Raw genomic sequence first — 18,753 nt, forward strand, 5'->3', positions numbered from 1 at the left:
CTGTTTTTTTTTTCATTATACCGTTCATTTTAGAATTTATATGCTTTTAAAATTGTATTCTACATTTAAGTAATTGTTTTTGTTATTGTAAACTTTTTGTATTTACTTTAAAAAAAAAATGTATAAAAAAGAAAATTGACATACGAGTAGGATGTCTGTATCAGTAACATTCCATAATTGTAATTTTTTTAAATAAATAGAATGTGGCACACATTCAGTAAATTTTTTTTATTGAAAGCAGTTGTTTGAACAAAAGAGAAAGTGCGTAGTTAACTGCAACATTTGGAATCAGCTGTTATTCCGGTGCCTCTGGATGCCCTGTACACAAAGAAACACACAAAAAAGCTTATTACTTATAATAAGAAAAATTAACATGTTAAAGTATGATGTTTTATACAATTTCTACCGCAATAAAATGTTAGAACCACGGGCATTAATGTAAATTTTGCAAAGATAACATTGTCTTACCTTTTCCCCTGGTGTGCTGTGTCCTCAGAAGCTCCTCCGTTGAAGGTGCTGGCACACCAGAAAGGGTTCCAAGACGTCTTGGGTCACCAGGTCGTCTTGTTGTCTTAACGGGAAGCCCTGCGGATGCCAACCTCTTCCGCACAATGTCAACTTGTAACTCTGTGATGTAACTGTAGTCTTTCTTGACCTTTAGGGAGTAGACGCGCCATCTCCGGGACCGTTTGCTGTAAAGCTTAGCATATCTAGAAATCAATAAGAAGTGTGCATAAGGGCATTTTAATATTTCAATGTTGCCAGTGACATTTCTAAGATCAACAAGCAGCAATTTTTTGTTTTGCGGTAAAATATAGTGTACGGCGATAGACGTTGCACCAAAACTAGCTGAAGTTTTGTGTATTGATGCCAAGGTTTGTAGTTTAAATAATAAGCCCTGTATCAGTCAATACTTTACATAACAATTCCTCTGTAACCAAACTGAACATAATGCATAGTTTAGCTTGTCATATCTTACTGAAGAGTGCCATCTTTCTTTTTTCTTGGTGCCCTGTTGATGTGGTGATTGTAGTCAAGAGCCGCAAGAAAGACTCGTGAACTGTACACTGGATGTGTGAAGCTGAAACGTTTGCTGGCGTACATGAGGATGTGATTGTGGAAAGATTCAAGTTCTGCGGTTGATCTGAGGGGGAAAAAAATGATCAGTTCAACAATTTCAAAACAATGCACACATAAAAGGTGTTGACAACAACAGTCTTACTCACCTGAAATTGAGCCATCGTGCGTCGAGAATTGGTTCACGGAGTTTCTGATGTGCTTCAGAGTTAGGATCTATCCAATCCTTTTCCCTTGGCTCCACAAGGGGACCGTGATGGCAACTACCCAGAGCCCAAGAGTGCTCCCAGGTGAATCTATTTAATTTTGTGAATAAATATGATGCAGCTGGACTCTTCAACATGGAAGGATAACCAGCTGCTGACAATAACACGGGAAAGCCCGGTGGTTTTGCGACCACTCGTTTCACATCATGCATGCCCAAAGAATTAACTCTGCCAAAACCGTGATGTCATTGTCCATCTCAGTTCAGATCTCATATAATGGTGTCAATGCAGGCAGTTCAATAACATTGTTGAATATTAAATAAAAATGTCCCCAACTAAGCAAAGCCAATGGCGACAAATGTTGTTGTCTGCAATTGGTAAAACTTCACAATAAAAATTTAGATATTCTGAAATGTTTCCCTGTATTTTTTATTTCATTAAATATTCAGATGTTTTTGTGAACGTATATTCATGGTGTTTATTTTGTCCTGTTTTTATAAAAGAATATTTGATTAGGATACTTTTTTTCATACAGTGGTTTTAAGGCCCCACAGGCGACATAAGCCAACCCTAAAGTTGGCTTTAGTCATTGCTAGTTCTTTGACGTCGGTTTTCTGTTTCAGGGCCTTAAGAATGTATTTATTTTTCTGTACAAAAAACTTGTTTGCTGTAGACCAGAGATAATTTTCAATCCTGAAGTCCTCTGCCACTCCTCCCTCTGAGAACAGTCAGCACCCTTAGTGTCAGTCATTAACATATGAAAGGTCTTCTTCACACCTCTCACACCCAGCAGTGTTTCAGCTGTATATGTCCGTGAAATTTCACGGATTCCTGTATATGCCCGCTTAGGTGAGGTTTCCGGGTTTGTCTGGAAATATACTGTTCCGTGTTACTCTAATCCGCTTTTTCCCACATACATCCAGCAAACATCAAATTGCACAGGAGTTTACCATGCCCGGATATTGCCGGATTTGAGTCTTTTCATGCAGTGTTACATGGTGTAGTAGGCCGACCCACATGTCCTAAAATTTAAATAACAGGATAAATTTCAATTTTTGTGACAGACAAACAGATCAATCAACTCATAACCTTAATTGAGCAGTAATCAGGTGATCAATTAAAATAATTTTGGGACAATTTGCAAACAGAGAAAAAAAATAAGTCAGAGAGATCAGTTTCAAAGCATTTCAATGTTCTCAAGTGTTGGACGGAGGAGTGTGCTGACATGGAAAATAGTTTAGAAGTGCTTTGCAAACATTGGGTAAGTCATGGACTGCTTCTTTTGCACAGCACTTCAAAACAAATTCAGAACTTCACTCAGCTATCTGTGGAGATCATGCCAACATCAAAGCTGATCTGACTTGATTTCAATGTTTGCCTTTGTGCAAGTAAACTAATTTATATCCACATGTTAAATATTTTTTCTAGACAATATTATGCAGTATAGATGTTGGATATTTAAAAAAAAATACATACAAAAAAATCATCATAGTTCTCTGCAGTCTTGCAACAATGCCAAAAATGGTTGCAGATGTCTCTACTACACCATTGCAGAATAATTGAGCACCCCTTCTGTTGGCCTAACTGTAAAACAACATAATGTGCATGAGAATAAAAAACAAGCAATTTATTGCATATCACAACAATACTAATAAATGTGTTAAAATACAAATCCTCTCAGTACCGTAGTAAGTCTTCGAGAAAGATTTTTGGAACCATGCCAGACATCGAGAGAATGGTGAATCCCCTTATCTTTGAGCTGTCCAGTCTTAGGATCTGTAATTAATAATAAATAAACAAGCTACACGTTTCAAATGCATACTAAATTTAAGAGTCCTATGTGTATCTGTGTTGCAATACAAAAGATAAATCCAATTATATAATAAATTAGAAACACTGGAGCTTTAGCAATACTTACTGAAAAGAGCCGAAATCTGTACGTTGGCATCCATGCAAAATTCTGCCAATTTGAGATCTTGACAGAGGTCATCAACTGTTCGGAGAAACCCCTCCTTCTCCATACCCACTGAATTTCTTGCTGTCTCCCTCTTGTCAATATTGACAATGGAAATAATTTTTTTGGTGTCATTTTCCATGACCGAGTAAGAACAGTATTGCGCACAAAAACCCGGACTGTCCATCCGGCCATCTCCTGTTTTCATGTTGGAGAAGCAAATGTGAGCATAGAAGTGTGATTATATTTTCCCATGACATATATCAAATGACCAGTCAAGTCCAGAGTTAGTTCAAAACGAGACTTACCCAGAGCCACCATACTTTGCTTTGCCTGAAGCTGCCTGATGATTTCTTTCCTTTTCGTGTCCCAAAATTCTTTTATTGGGTCGATGCAGAAGTGATCCTGGATCCTGAAGAAGGTTGTCTGGTTTACTATTCTCATATTCATGAATTTGAATAGCAATGCAATCTTGGTGTAATTATTGCCAGACAGCAATATGTTGATGCTAAGTAGGAAGTCGCCGGCATGCATTCCTTGTGCAAACATCGGTTGTGAAGACCACTTCCACACGACGTGACCATGTAGAAATATCTGTAATACAATTAAACAGAAGCAATGTGCATAGTTATTCTCAAAAATGTGATACTAATACAGTCTATTACTCAACACAAAATGACAACATATCGCAGATATAAAATATAATTACAATGTACCCATTCAACAACTGCAGCAGTGCCCCTTTCCCGGACAACCACTTCAAATGGTTTTGGTGCACCACAACGTTGCTTTGTGGTCCGGTCAATCGGTGTACATGCTCTGGTTGGGATGTCCAAATAATTCACAAGCTGCTTCAGGCTGCTGTGGTACACTATTGAAGCAGGCACACCATGTCATCTTCACATATAACTTTCATCACAAAAGGAGACGGTGAAGTATCACTTTTGGTATCTTTGTCTCTCTCAACGTCGTCCTCCACCTCCTCTATATCTGCAAAATCATACATTGTGTCTTCCATATTAATTTCACAAAGATCATCAAAGTTTAATGGTATTTTCAACAGGCTCCACCAGTCCTGTTGAAAAGCAAGATGCCAAAAAATTATAATCTGAGTTTGAATGAAGAGCAAAAAAAAATTATTCATGCAACAATGATGGATATCACATACCTGACACAAATTCTTGGTATGTACTCACTATCACTATCTGAACTCCAGGCTTCCTCTTGGTAGTCTGAACAGCTTATGGTATCCTCATAGTCAATACTACACAAATTGTTAAAAAAAAATATATATTAGTTTTGTATGTTTATCAAAATTTGAAATCAACTTGAAAAAAATAAATAAATAATTACTTACATGGAATTCCTAAGGTCATTGAACACATTCTCACAAACACATATTTTTAAATACAGTATGGGTCTAAAACAAACATAACTATTAATGTGATGCTGCAGTGGCCAATGAGAATGTTAGTGTGACAACATTAATGGCCAATGTTGTTTTAGAAAGGTTCTATTTATGACAGCAGATATTGGAAGAGTGTTGTGTTCTTCATAGAGCCCTATCCAGTGTATTAAAAAACACTACAAAGAAAAGAACATATCGATATGAAAGAAGGTAGATATTTCTGTTCCTGACACCAGGATAAACGTGATCATCAACTTTACTCAAAGCAAACACAATCAAGATTTAAAAATAAATGAGTAAAAGTTCCACTGTATTAATTTTACACACCTGGCTTCCAACTGTTCGATCGCTGAAAAAAGTGCTCTGATCCATAGCTTCAACTCCCATGGCAAAATCAACTCTGTACATCAGCAGCACCAACACAAATAGAAATAAACAACAAAGATTTACACTTATGCATACCAAAAATGTGGACTGTAATCAATGGCAAATTGTCTCACCGTGCAGACAGAGATTCTGAACTTATGGTAGATAATTGTGGTGGTGAAGGTCTCCCGGTCCCGGTCCCAGCCCTGAATGGCGTGGAGGTAAATTTGTCCCTATCGTAGCTACAGTATCAACAAATTGAAATGATCGTTAGAAAATAAAATCCCTTAGCACTACCAGCTTTTTGTTAGCGCAGTGGTTCCCAAACCTGTCCCAATACTGCATGTTTGCTTTGTCTCCATAATCAGACACACCTGAATCAACTCATAAGCTCATTTGAATCAGGTGTGTTTGATTAGGCAAGAAACGATGTAGTATTGGGGTTACTATGGGCTATGTGCACAACCGTAGTTTCGAACTTCCGCTTTTGTCAGAAGTTGGCGTATCAGTTTCCGGTCTACGACTGGTCATCCGCATCCACTAATAAACAAAGAAGATGAGTGCTGCTGTTGTACGAAAAAAAAGAGTTCTTAAACACATCTAAGTTTCTTAGAACTGTAGTGGATCTAACGTCCGTTTCACACCCGTTTGCTGTGTGTGTTGCGGTGCAGGAGCGTGCAGGAGCGTGCTGTTAGTGCGTTCACATATTATGATGCGTTTGCACAGTGAATTGATCCGCGGCTGTACAACAAACACATACTTAATATTTTTATTATTTTTTGCGCGTCGATCAAAATGTCTATTTTGTGCAGCCACTGTGCACGAAGGTTGGTGTTTATCAGGAAGCAGTAGAAACTCAAATGGCTGTTAGCGACTTGAAGCAGAGCAAGTGCCGCACAGCAGTCTCCTACGCACCATGTAAACAGGTTAGGGCTTTCACTTTTCACTGGTGTGGTACATGTAACAGCAGCACAGCGATCGTTTCCACACCGAATCTATTTCTGCTGTGCTGCAAACGCTGGTGGTCATAAAGATTGACCTGAAAATGTAGTAATTTCACCATGCGTTTAATTAAATAAAATGTAGTAATCTCACCATAAATGCACATTTAATCAAGGAAAACTACAATTTACTTCAACCAGGCGACAGAATGAACTCGTCTCGATCGTGGAGGTGGAAAAATAAGTTTTGTGACATGCAAGATCTATTGTTTTGAAATTAAGATGCAAACGAAAAGGCAAGTCGGCTGCTTTTGTCAATTTCAAGTTTTAATTTAAATTATTTGCGATTTTAATATAGGAAATATTTGACCACTTGCTTGAGCAACTTGTAATGCATGGAGTAGGCTAACTTACATTGTTTAAATTGTGTTTAAACGTGCATACTAAGAATCGCAATGCTGACAACTTTTTGTTTTTAAAAATAAGTTGCAGCATAACTTCTGGACTTTAAATAAAAATAATAAGTATGTGTTTGTTGTACAGCCGCGGATCAGTTATTCACTGTGCAAACGCATCATAGCCTATGTGAACACACTAACAGCACGCTCCTGCACCGCAACACACACTGCAAACGGGTGTGAAACTACAATCCACTACAGTTCTAAGAAACTTAGATGTGTTTAAGAACTCTTTTTTTTTTCGTACAACAGCAGCACTCATCTTCTTTGTTTATTAGTGGATGCGGATGACCAGTCGTTGACCGGAAACTGATACGCCGACTTCTGACAAAAGCGGAAGTTCGAAACTACGGTTGTGCACATAGCCTATACGACAGATATGGGAACCACTGGGTTAACAAGTGATTTGTGTGAGCATAAAAGAAAGTGTAGTTACTGCAAACATAGTACAGTTGTAGTGATACTTCAGTCAATTTGTAATGTTACCAAGTTACCAAAGTGCTTTTATAAATTGCAGAACGGAATACAGAAAAAGAGAAAGAATATTATAATTATAAATTCCATACAAGGACACAATAATAGCAAGATAGCATTAGCTTCGCGTTTCCCGGTGAGCATAAACAACGGCGTCGGAGTAAAAAGTTTTTGTAAAAGTTGTCAATACTCTATAAATGAACATTATAATTCATAATAAACAGTTGATGAAAACAATCATTTACATAAAATGTCGCTCAACTTATAATTTTATAGATCATTTACAATACAGATTGAATGCAAGCTGCTAAAAACAGATGTTGTATCCACCAAAGTTAACGCTGACTGAATAGTTCTAGCTACTTATATCCTTGTGTGGGTTTGGCGAACATAAGCGTCAATTTAGAAGAAAAAAAAATTAATGTTACCCACCTGTCCAGCAAAAACAGAGCAACCTGAATGTCGGACTGGAAGCCCTTCTGCCGCCGGAGTTCTCGCCATCTTTCAAAAGCTGTGCTACCGATGTAAATTCTGAACTTAGCACGTTCTTTATCCGACTCCTTCTTCTTTTTGATTTGTTCTTCCGAACGACGTCTCTTTGGTCGTGTGTCGGCCATTTTCAAACTTCCCTCTGCTGCTGATGTTTCTCTCTCCTCACACACCCCCTTCATGTGCACGCGCACTAACCCCCCAGACACACCCTCAAATACTTCTTGCCAGTAATTGGCTGAAACACTGTTTGTTAGGTTTCGTGGTCCGGGTGAGACATGATTGTTTTTGTTGCCGTTTGTCGAGCCTGTGGTGTCTACAGAGACCGCGTTTTTTTACAGTGTGTTTAGGGGACAGGCAGCTAGCCGATAGTGAGGAGACGTTTGATGTATGTGACAAAAAATGTTTTGGCCCCACATCACTTAGAGAACCTTTAAGGAATGCGGTGGATTGTAGGGCGAGAGAAGGTCCATTTAGTACATATGAGCTAAACCATTTAGGGCTTTATAGGTTAGTAGCAGTATTTTGTAATTGATACGGAACTTAATAGGTAACCAGTGTAGAGATGATAAAATCGGTGTTATATGATCATATTTTCTTGACCTAGTAAGAACTCTAGCAGCTTCATTTTGTACTAACTGTAGCTTGTTTATTGAAGATGCAGGACAACCGGCTAATAAAGCATTACAGTAATCTAGTCTCGAGCTCATGAATGCGTGAACTAATTTTTCTGCATCAGAAATAGATAGCATGTTACGTAGCTTAGCAATGTTTCTAAGGTGGAAAAAGGCTGTTCTTGTAACATATGAAATACGTATGACATAACGTATACGTATAACGTATACGTATAACATATGAAAGACAAGTTGCGGTCTAGTATAATACCCAGGTCTTTTACTGTAGTGGATAAAGTAACAGGACATCCATCTATATTAAAGTTGTATTGTAAGAGGTTTTGTGAGTAGTTTTTTGGACCAATAAGTAATACCTCCATTTTATCTGAATTTAATAGCAGGAAATTACGCGTCATCCAGCATTTTATATCTTTGAGACACTCTGTCATTTTAGATGAGTTAGTGTTTTCATGTGGTCGCGATGAAATATATAATTGAGTGTCGTCAGCGTAACGGTGGAAATTAATTCCATGTTTTCTTATAATATTACCAAGTAGCAGCATATATATTGAGAATAGCAGAGGGCCTAAAACCGATCCTTGCGGTACTCCATAGTCTACTGACGTTATCTTTGATTTTTTCCCATTTAAACAGACAAAATGATAACGGTCCGATAAGTACGATCTAAACCAGCTTAATGCCTGTCCCTGGACACCAGTGTAGTTTTGTAGTCGATCCAAGAGTATTTTATGATCTATTATATGGAAGATCTATTTTATGATAGTGTCGAACGCAGCGCTAAGATCAAGTAGAACTAGTATTGAGATACAGCCTTGGTCAGAAGCTAAAAGTAAATCATTTGTAATTTTAACTAGCGCAGTTTCCGTACTATGATGCGGCCTGAATCCTGACTGGAATTTTTCATAGATATCATTTTCTTGCAAAAAAGAGCACAATTGAGCGGACACTACTTTTTCTAGTATTTTGGACATAAATGGAAGATTTGAAATGGGTCTGTAATTTGCCAAGTTATTTGGATCTAATTGCGGTTTCTTAATGAGCGGTTTTATTAGACCTCTCTCTGAAGAATGGAGAAACCGAATTGCAGAAAAGCTCAATTCCATTCCTGAGGTTTTTGCTTTGAATGATCTTGACTACGGACATACCATGGCAGTTAAGCACAGAATTCCCCTCTCTGACCCAACCCCTTTTAAACAAAGGGTAAGGCCCATCCACCCTTCCGATTATGAGGCTGTTTGACTTCACCTTCAGGAACTTAAGGATGCCAATATCATCCGAGAGTCCGAAAGTCCATTCGCTTCTCCCATAGTGGTCGTGAAGAAAAAAAATGGTTCTATTCGGCTCTGCATAGATTACAGAAAGTTGAACAATCAAACAATAAAAGACGCCTATGCACTACCAAACATTGAAGAGACATTTTCCGCCTTAACAGGATCTAAATGGTTTTCTGTTATGGACTTGAAATCAGGATACTATCAAGTTGAAGTAGAAGAGGAGGACAAACATAAGACAGCATTTGTTACACCCATGGGATTCTGGGAGTTCAACAGGATGCCACAGGGGGTGACGAATGCACCTAGCACCTTTCAGCGTGTTATGGAGAAATGTGTGGGCAGTAACATACCTTGGACACATAGTTTCCGAAAGCTGTGTGGAGACTGACCCCGATAAAATCTCAGCACTTACCACCTGGCCGAAACCCAGTAATATTAGTGAGCTAAAATCCTTCTTAGGGTTCACTGGATATTATCGAAGGTTTGTTAGGGACTACTCTAAGATCGCAAAGCCTTTAAATGCACTGACAACTGGTTACTGTCAACCCCGGAGGAAAAAGGAGTCCAAACCTCTCTCCAATGCTGACTTCAGGAAGCCCTTTGGCAGTAGATGGACATCTGAGTGTGATGTTTCCTTTAAGACATTGATTGAAAAGCTCACCACTGCCCCAGTGTTGGGGTTTGCAAACCCAAAGTTGTCATATATTCTTCACACGCATGGCCTGGGTGCTGCCTTATAACAAGAGCAAGAAGGCCATCTCAGGGTAATTGCATTTGCCAGCAGAGGGTTATCAAATTGAGAGAGATGTTACCCCACACACAAGCTGGATTTTTTAGCCTTGAAGTGGGCGATAACAGATAAATTCTATGATTATCTATATGGAGCAGAGTTCGTCGTCATGACAGACAATAACCCGCTGATGTATATATTGACATCAGCCAAACTTGATGCTGCTGGACACCATTGGCTTGCATCCTTATCAAATTTCAATTTCAGTCTTCAGTACCGAGCCGGTAGGAAAAATCAGGATGCCGACGGTCTGTCCCGGCGACCGCACCCTCAACCAGACGTGGATTTCAGTTCTAAGACTAAGGATGACCGGATTTATAAATTCATTTCTCAGTTCATGAAAGAAGGAAATGGAACCTCATTCTCTAACGAGGCAGTGAAAGCCATATGCCAGAAGCACCAGGTGCATGAGCTGGAGGAAGCAGAAAAAGAGGAGCATTCTTTACCTGCTGCCTTGGAATCTTTGGCCATGAACGCTGATGCCATTCCAGCAGAGTTCTTGCAGGCCGATCTACTCCCTGGGTCAAGCACTTTCCCCAGAATGTCATCGCAAGAGTGGGTTGCAGAACAGTCAGAGGTCCCCACAATAAGTAGAGTGAGTCAACTCTTGAAAACCGGTAAACGGCTCTCTTATCGTGTCCGACGTCATGAATCTCGAGAAGTTCAGCTGATGCTCAGGGTGATGGAGCAATTCGTATTCATAGTTGGAGTACTATACAGAAGACGAATGAACCAAGGGAATTCATCCTATCAGCTTGTTCTTCCTCAGAAGTTCAGAGAGATTGCATTAGAAGCCCTGCATGACTCAGTAGGTCATATGGGAGGAGAACGGACATTAGACCTGGTTCGCACACGCTTTTACTGGCCAAGGATCTACCTGTTCAAGAGATGCCAGAGCTCAGACGTTCTACGCGACATAGGGAACAACCTGATAGACTAACCTATAAGTCATTAGGAAATCCTTTAGTCTTAGTTATGCATTCCCTATTTCAAGGTCTGAACCAAGCTTTCACACGAGCCCTTGAAGCTAATACTTTCCCTCAAGTTAGAGCACTAGCGCCTGATACATCTGAACTTTCATAAGTGCACCACATGCAGAGACGCATGCAGGTTCAGGTGGGGAGGATGTAACCCCCCAGAGTTTAACACATAATTGTTAAATATATGCAGTACCGTAGTTTCCCTGTAGGGGCCGCTATATGAACTTGTGGACTGAGAAGTAAAGATAGAGAGAAGAAGACTGATATAGATGATACCAAAGAACGTATATTGACAAGAAGTGAAAGCCAATAGAACGTTCCATTGCAACACCCTGCGCTTCCGCCATTTCGGGGTGAAAGCGACTCGGCAGTCATATAATATACATATATTTAGTCCAGTGCAGAGATCATTTTTAGGTTGAAATAATTAGGCTAGGTGATTATTTAATAGGGGGGCTGAGTAAGGCGGAGATGGCTGAGTAAGGCGGAGATGGCTGAGTAAGGCGGAGATGGCTGAGTAACGCGAGAATTCACGCAGAGAGGGCGAGATTCACAATGGCGGCACGCGTTCATTGAGAGAACTGTCAACTACGAATAACCTAAGTTACTTGCAATAATTTGAATCTCATACCGGTCACCACGGGAACATATTACTTCTACACTGGATAAACTAACGGACTTAGAGAAATACATCGATAACTACTACAACCACTACAAAATGGACACCACAGCTCAACAAACTCAGAAACCACCCAAACGGAAGAAGACATCATCTACTGACACCAGTGATCTACAACAAAATACAGAAATTGAGGTCAGTGTACTCGCATCCATTAACAGCAAACTGGACTTACTGGTCACATTACACAACGAAATGAAAGAACTCCGATCAAGTCTGGAATTTGCATATACACACATTGAGAAGCTAGAACAGTCGAATACATCTCTCCAAATGAATGTGGAATCACTCAACAAACAGATGGATACAATCATAAAAGAAAACAAATTAATGAAAGAAACCATCCTGGACATTCAAACAAGAAGCATGCGCGATAACCTGATATTTTCTGGCATCACTGAAAATTCTCCCGACGATCCCGAAGCAATGATCAGAGACTTCATGCAAACTCAACTCAAACTCCAACCGGACACTGTAAATCAAATAACCTTCCACAGAGTTCACCGTCTCGGAACACGTTCAAATAAATCACCTCGACCGATCATCGCTAAACTGGAACATTACAAACACAAAGAACTCATCAAAAGCAAAGGCAAAGAAAAGAACTGAAAGGAACCAACTACGGACTGAATGATCAATTTCCACGCGAAATAAACAATCGGCGCAAAATTCTCTACCCCATCATGAAACAACACAGACAAAAAATAAACGTGCAAATATAATTGTGGACAAACTTTACATCGATGGACAGCTCTACCGTGATTCCAAAATTACTCCGTGGCTATTTTAATTTACTAATTCCTAACATCGAACAAACTGTGACTGTCATATTATATGATATATTGATTCACCCTCTCTCTGTTCCTTAAACGTACACGAATCTTATTTCACCGATCTTTATGCTTTTGTTTATTCTGTCTCACTATGTCACACTGTATTTGTTTATATTCTCTACACGTTTATATGTATGGCCCACAATCTCATTTTTTATTTTTTTTTGACATTATCATCATCTCTCTCCAGACATTTAATAAGCAATCATGCAAACACTTAAAATAGTTTCGTGGAATGTACGTGGCTTCCGGACCCAGGCAAAAAGGACTAAAATAATTAGTCATCTGATGAAATTAAGGGCTGATATATCTTTTATACAGGAAACACACTTATCCAAACCAGAACTTGAAAATCTAACATTTAATCAATTTAACAACATATTCTCATCAACATACAATAGTAAACAACGTGGAGTCTCAATATTAATTAATAAAAATATCCCACTAACTCTTAACACATCTGTTATTGACCCAGAAGGGAGATTTGTCATCATCAATGTATCTATTAATCATATAACATATACACTAGCTAATATTTATGGACCAAACAATGATGACCCATCTTTTTTTCATAATTTTTTTTCACTATTGCCTGATACAAATAATATCATTTTAGCTGGAGACTTCAACACTGTCCTAAACCCGCAAATAGACCGATCACATTCATCCAATTCCACAAGAATTTGGCAGTCTACTGAAACAATAAAACAATATATGACTACTTATGGACTTGGCGATAGTTGGAGAATGAATAACCCTTCACTTAGGAAATATAGCTATTTCTCTCCTTTTCACCAGTCCTTTTCCCGAATTGATTTCTCTCTCATCAGTAATTCACTAACCCAACTTGTAATAGAAACTTCAATTCACCCAATCATAATCAGCGATCATGCTCCTATCTCTATCTCATTCAATATTCAGTCCTCTATTAAACGGCCCAACAGATGGCGCTTTAATACCTCACTACTTCGCGATTCCGACTTCGACAGTTTTATTAAGAAAGAGTGGGCTTTCTTCCTGGAAACGAATGACTCTCCTGAAATTTCACCATCATTATTATGGGAAACAGGCAAAGCTGTAATTACAGGGAAAATAATATCATATTCATCTTACAGGAAAAAACAACAACAAAAACTGGAAAATAATTTAGAAGCACTGTTAAAATTTTCGTTGTGAATTTACAGTAAATAATTGGATAAATTTTGCATTACTTTCACAGTAAGGATTACAGTAATATAATGTGAAATATGCTCACAGCAATTTACTGTAATTTTATATCTGTGATATTACAGTACATTACTGGGGAATTACAATATATATATATATATATATGAAGAGTTCAGATGCAAAAGCCTCTAAATGCCATTTGAAATTTTCTTCTTTAATAATGATTTTTATCAAACTTTTATATTTAAGTTCAGTAATTTCACCTAAATAACAATTAATAGATAAATATCATTGCCATTAAAGTGAAATTACTGAACTTAAATATACAAGCTTGATAAAAATCATCATTCTAGAAGAAAATTTCAAATGGCACTTAGAGGCTTTTGCATCTGAACTCTTCATATAAACACACACACACACAATGTAACCCCCCCCCCCCCCCCAACAACAAACAACTCTGAGGTTAAGTCAATGTTAGCCCAATGGCATATTTATTAACACATATGTTTCAATGTACAGCAAATTTTTTTAGAATTTCAACTTTAAGATTGTTTTCATAAAAGCCATTTTAAAATGCAGAAAATGCAGAGACATTGTGCAAACTTTTAACTGTGGAGCCTGACAAGTACCACTGCTAAAAAACACTATGACGCCCACTCAAAGTCAATTAGTTTCCTCAATAGGGTGCTAATATGAGGGTTCATTGTGGTCCTCTTCTTGGTCTTCGATCCTCTTTCGGGATTGATGCCCAGGAAGCACCTGTTAATAAGCAAAGATAGTTTCAGTTCTTAACACTTTTCACTCGTGTTTGTTGTTCTAACCGAATCCTGGTCCAACGCACAAGGTGTGCACGGATCTACACTTCGGATTCTGACCGGGAATAGTAACGTTAGACCACCCGATAATCTTTGAAACACTTATTTCAACGTGCGATTTGGGACGTAAGTTACTAATTCTGTTTTCGAATACTATTTAGGACGGTTAGTATGTGAATTGGGACGTAGAAATGTATTAACTTAAACAGCTAACGGTTAGCCCTGCTAATCTATGATAACATTGACTAAGTACAGAAATGTGCACACATAAATAGTAATGTTTGTCCCATCACTGATTTTATAAACTCTACAAAAACCAGATTTGTCTAAACGGTGATAGACATGAAAATAGCAAAACTCGATCGATCGTCATTACTAACTATTAGTATGCTGTGAGAACTTTCAACAATTCCGGGCAGCTGCTAACAAAATGTGAACTGTGTCATGCGATAAACGTTTATTTGAAAGTAAATATTATCATATTAAAATAAAATGGGTGTAAGTGCTGCAAACATGCATGCTCACCTTCTCCGTTAAGCCCGAAATAGAAGAGGCGGCGGCCGGCGGGAGACGACGGAGCCTGCAACAGTTCGGTTATGTCACATGACTTCCCAGGGCATAGGCTACAGTATTTCACTGTAATAATACTGTTTGATGCTGTGAAATCCTTATTTTTTTTCACTGTGTTGCTGTGATATTACAGACCTTGCTGTGACATAACAGCAGGTTTTAAATTGCAATGTTTTATTGTAAAATAAGAGTTAAATGCTGTAAAATCCAAGGATATTGTAGTTTTTACAGGTATTCATTGGGATATTACAGGGAAATGTAATCACAACAAGTTACTGTGAAATAATACTGTTAATTATTGTGAAATGCTGGTAATTTTTAGAGAATCAAACTTCTTACATATACATACTCTACCAACCCTAGTGAACAAATACAATGCGAACTAAACCGGCTTAAAGCTGAACTCGATAGCATCATAAACCAAAAAACACAGTTTATTATCCAGCAACTCAAATACAAACAATACCAACATTGTAACAAAATGGGCAAATATCTAGCAAATCAACTAAAGCGTAAACAAGAAAAAGCAATTATCCCATCCATATACAATGAATCGGATAGAATAACCCAAAACCCACAGGAAATTAATAATGTATTCAGAACTTTTTACCAAAAATTATACTCATCCAATCACAATCCAGATGAAACAGAAATAAAAAAATTTCTAAAAGAATTACCGCTACCATCAATGTCAAAAGAACAGGCAAGTTCATTAGACACACCTCTCACTCAAGCTGAACTCCATAAAGCATTAGACCAAATGCCAAATAATAAATCACCTGGACCTGATGGACTTCCTGCTGAATTCTATAGACACTTCTGGCCAATTCTATCTCCTTTATTCCTCAAAGTTGTTCAAGAGATTAAAACTACCTCGACAATACCAACACACATGAATACGGCAGTTATGACACTATTGCTAAACAAAGACCCAATGCACCCGTCTAGTTACCGCCCTCTCTCATTAATAAACACAGATTTAAAAATCATTACCAAAGCATTAGCTACTAGAATAGAAACAGTTATCCCCATGTTAATTCACCACGACCAAACAGGCTTTATTAAACACAGGAATGCTTCAGATAATATGCGCAGATTATTTAACCTAATTAACCTTGCCCAACAACAACAAAAGCATATCAAAACTATAATTGTATCACTTGACGCCGAAAAAGCATTTGACAAAGTTAACTGGACATTTCTTTTTAACACTCTACACAGATTTGGTTTCGGAGAGTCATTCATCCACTGGATTAAAATATTATATACTTCACCTAGAGCCACAATAACAACAAATGGGATCACATCACAAAATTTCACACTTCACAGAGGAACCAGACAAGGATGCCCACTCTCTCCTTCTTTATTTGCTATATTTATAGAGCCACTTGCAGCAGCAATACGACAAAATGATAATATCAAAGGAATACAAAACGTAAACACTCAACATAAGATCTGTCTTTATGCAGATGATTTATTGTTATGTTTACAAAACCCTTGTAAGTCATTAAAAGAAACCTTTAAAATTATTAATACCTTCTCAAAATTTTCTGATTATACAATAAACTGGAATAAATCAACAATATTACCACTTTCTGAGGGTGCCTGGGATCCCACAACTCATGATTCATCTCTTCCACTCCACACTGGCAACATTACATACTTGGGTATCAACATTTCCTCCAGACTGTCAGAGTTGAATAATCTTAACTATATTCCACTTTTAAAAAAAATTGGAGATGAGCTAAAACGCTGGACTAACCTACCACTGTCACTTATCGGTCGCATTGCTACAATTAAAATGAAAATCTTACCACAAGTCAATTATCTATTCTCAATGCTTCCAACAACACCCTCCGAAAAATGGTTTAAATCACTTGATTCACTAACCTCTCATTTCTACTGGAAAAATAAAACACCTAAAATATCACTAGGAAAATTACAAAAAACAAAATCACAAGGCGGCCTAGAAGCTCCTAATTTTCTGTATTACTTTTTAGCAAATCAGCTACAATATCTATATAAGTGGATTCATAAAACTAAATATAATAATTCATGGATAGAACTAGAACAAAACCATTGTAAAGATACCTCAATTTCAGACCTTGTCTTTCTACCAAAATCAATTCAGAAAATGCCGTATTTTAATAACATTACCATTGCATCAACTCTGACAGCCTGGTGGCAAGTAAACAAAATTAACAAATCCCCACTAACATCATGTAGACACACCCCCATCTGGTTCAACCCTGATTTTCAATTATGCAATAAACCAATACATTTTCCATCTTGGCGACAAAAGGGAATCGCTCATCTCCATCACTTATTTGAAAACAACCAATTCATATCGTTTAAAACATTAGTCCAGAGGTATGGTCTTGGGGGAGAGCAGTTTCTACAATATCAACAAATTAAATCCATAATAAAATCCAAGATTAACATAATTAATAACCCACTCCATCCCCCTCAGTTAATGGAAGATATAATGAAAATCACTAACACCAGCAAACTAATATAATAATGTGTTCGGTGTTCAAGGACAGGCATTAAGCTGGTTTAGATCGTACTTATCGGACCGTTCTCATTTTGTCTGTTTAAATGGGAAAAAATCAAAGATAACGTCAGTAGACTATGGAGTACCGCAAGGATCAGTTTTAGGCCCTCTGCTATTCTCAATATATATGCTGCCACTTGGTAATATTATAAGAAAACATGGAATTAATTTCCACTGTTACGCTGACGACACTCAATTATATATTTCATCACGACCAGATGAAAACACTAACTCATCTAAAATGACAGTGTCTCAAAGATATAAAATGCTGGATGACGCGTAATTTCCTGCTATTAAATTCAGATAAAACGGAGGTATTACTTATTGGTCCAAAAAACTACTCACAAAACCTCTCACAATACAACTTTAATATAGACGGATGTCCTGTTACTTTATCCACAACAGTAAAAGACCTGGGTGTTATACTAGACCGCAACTTGTCGTTCGAAAATCATATTTCATGTTACAAGAACAGCCTTTTTCCACCTTAGAAACATTGCTAAGCTACGTAACATGCTATCTATTTCTGATGCAGAAAAATTAGTTCACGCATTCATGACCTCGAGACTAGATTACTGTAATGCTTTATTAGCTGGTTGTCCTGCATCCTCAATAAACAAGCTACAGTTAGTACAAAATGCAGCTGCTAGAGTTCTTACTAGGTCAAGAAAATATGATCATATAACACTGATTTTATCATCTCTACACTGGTTACCTATTAAGTTCCGCATCAACTACAAAATACTACTACTGACCTATAAAGCCCTAAATGGTTTAGCACCTATGTACTTAACGGACCTTCTTTCGCCCTACAATCCACCGCGTTCCTTAAGATCACTAAATTCAAGGCTTCTGGTCATTCCTAGGATATCGAAGTCCAGTAAAAGAGGGAGGGCGTTCTCGCATTTAGCTCCAAAACTCTGGAATGGCCTTCCCGATACGGTCCGAGCCTCTGACTCGCTGACACAGTTCAAAACTAGATTAAAGACGCATCTCTTTAGTCAAGCATTCACATAATGCTTACCTTCTAGTCCTCTGTTATGCCATACGGAACCGTTTGCCACTGAAACTGCTTAACGCACC

General features: G+C 37.9%; 1 protein-coding gene across 1 annotated transcript; it reads right to left on the minus strand.

Moving 5' to 3' along the window:
- Positions 1-221: 221 nt before the first annotated feature.
- Positions 222-4,243, minus strand: LOC120475213 (uncharacterized). The gene is made up of 11 exons (XM_039665920.2): positions 4,180-4,243; positions 3,954-4,108; positions 3,546-3,831; positions 3,202-3,435; positions 2,968-3,059; positions 2,760-2,867; positions 2,271-2,305; positions 1,227-1,373; positions 980-1,144; positions 469-710; positions 222-318 (listed from the first exon to the last, which is right to left on the minus strand). Exons 1-11 carry the CDS (start codon positions 4,241-4,243, stop codon positions 296-298), a joined length of 1,551 nt encoding a protein of 516 aa, XP_039521854.2. The 3' UTR covers positions 222-295.
- Positions 4,244-18,753: the final 14,510 nt, after the last annotated feature.

This window comes from Pimephales promelas, chromosome 18 (genome assembly GCF_988280905.1).
Source record: "Pimephales promelas chromosome 18, fPimPro1.hap1.1, whole genome shotgun sequence".
Lineage (NCBI taxonomy): Eukaryota > Metazoa > Chordata > Actinopteri > Cypriniformes > Leuciscidae > Pimephales > Pimephales promelas.

What these genes read in the sequence shown, in the direction of transcription:
- LOC120475213 (XM_039665920.2), bottom strand. Translation starts at nt 4,243, where the DNA reads ATGTATGATTTTGCAGATATAGAGGAGGTGGAGGACGACGTTGAGAGA. An exon ending in CTGCTGCAGTTGTTGAATGG is followed by an intron (nt 3,832 to 3,953) that starts GTACATTGTAAT and finishes ATTGTATTACAG; the next exon opens with ATATTTCTACATGGTCACGT. An exon ending in TTTCTCGAAGACTTACTACG is followed by an intron (nt 2,868 to 2,967) that starts GTACTGAGAGGA and finishes GTTGTTTTACAG; the next exon opens with TTAGGCCAACAGAAGGGGTG.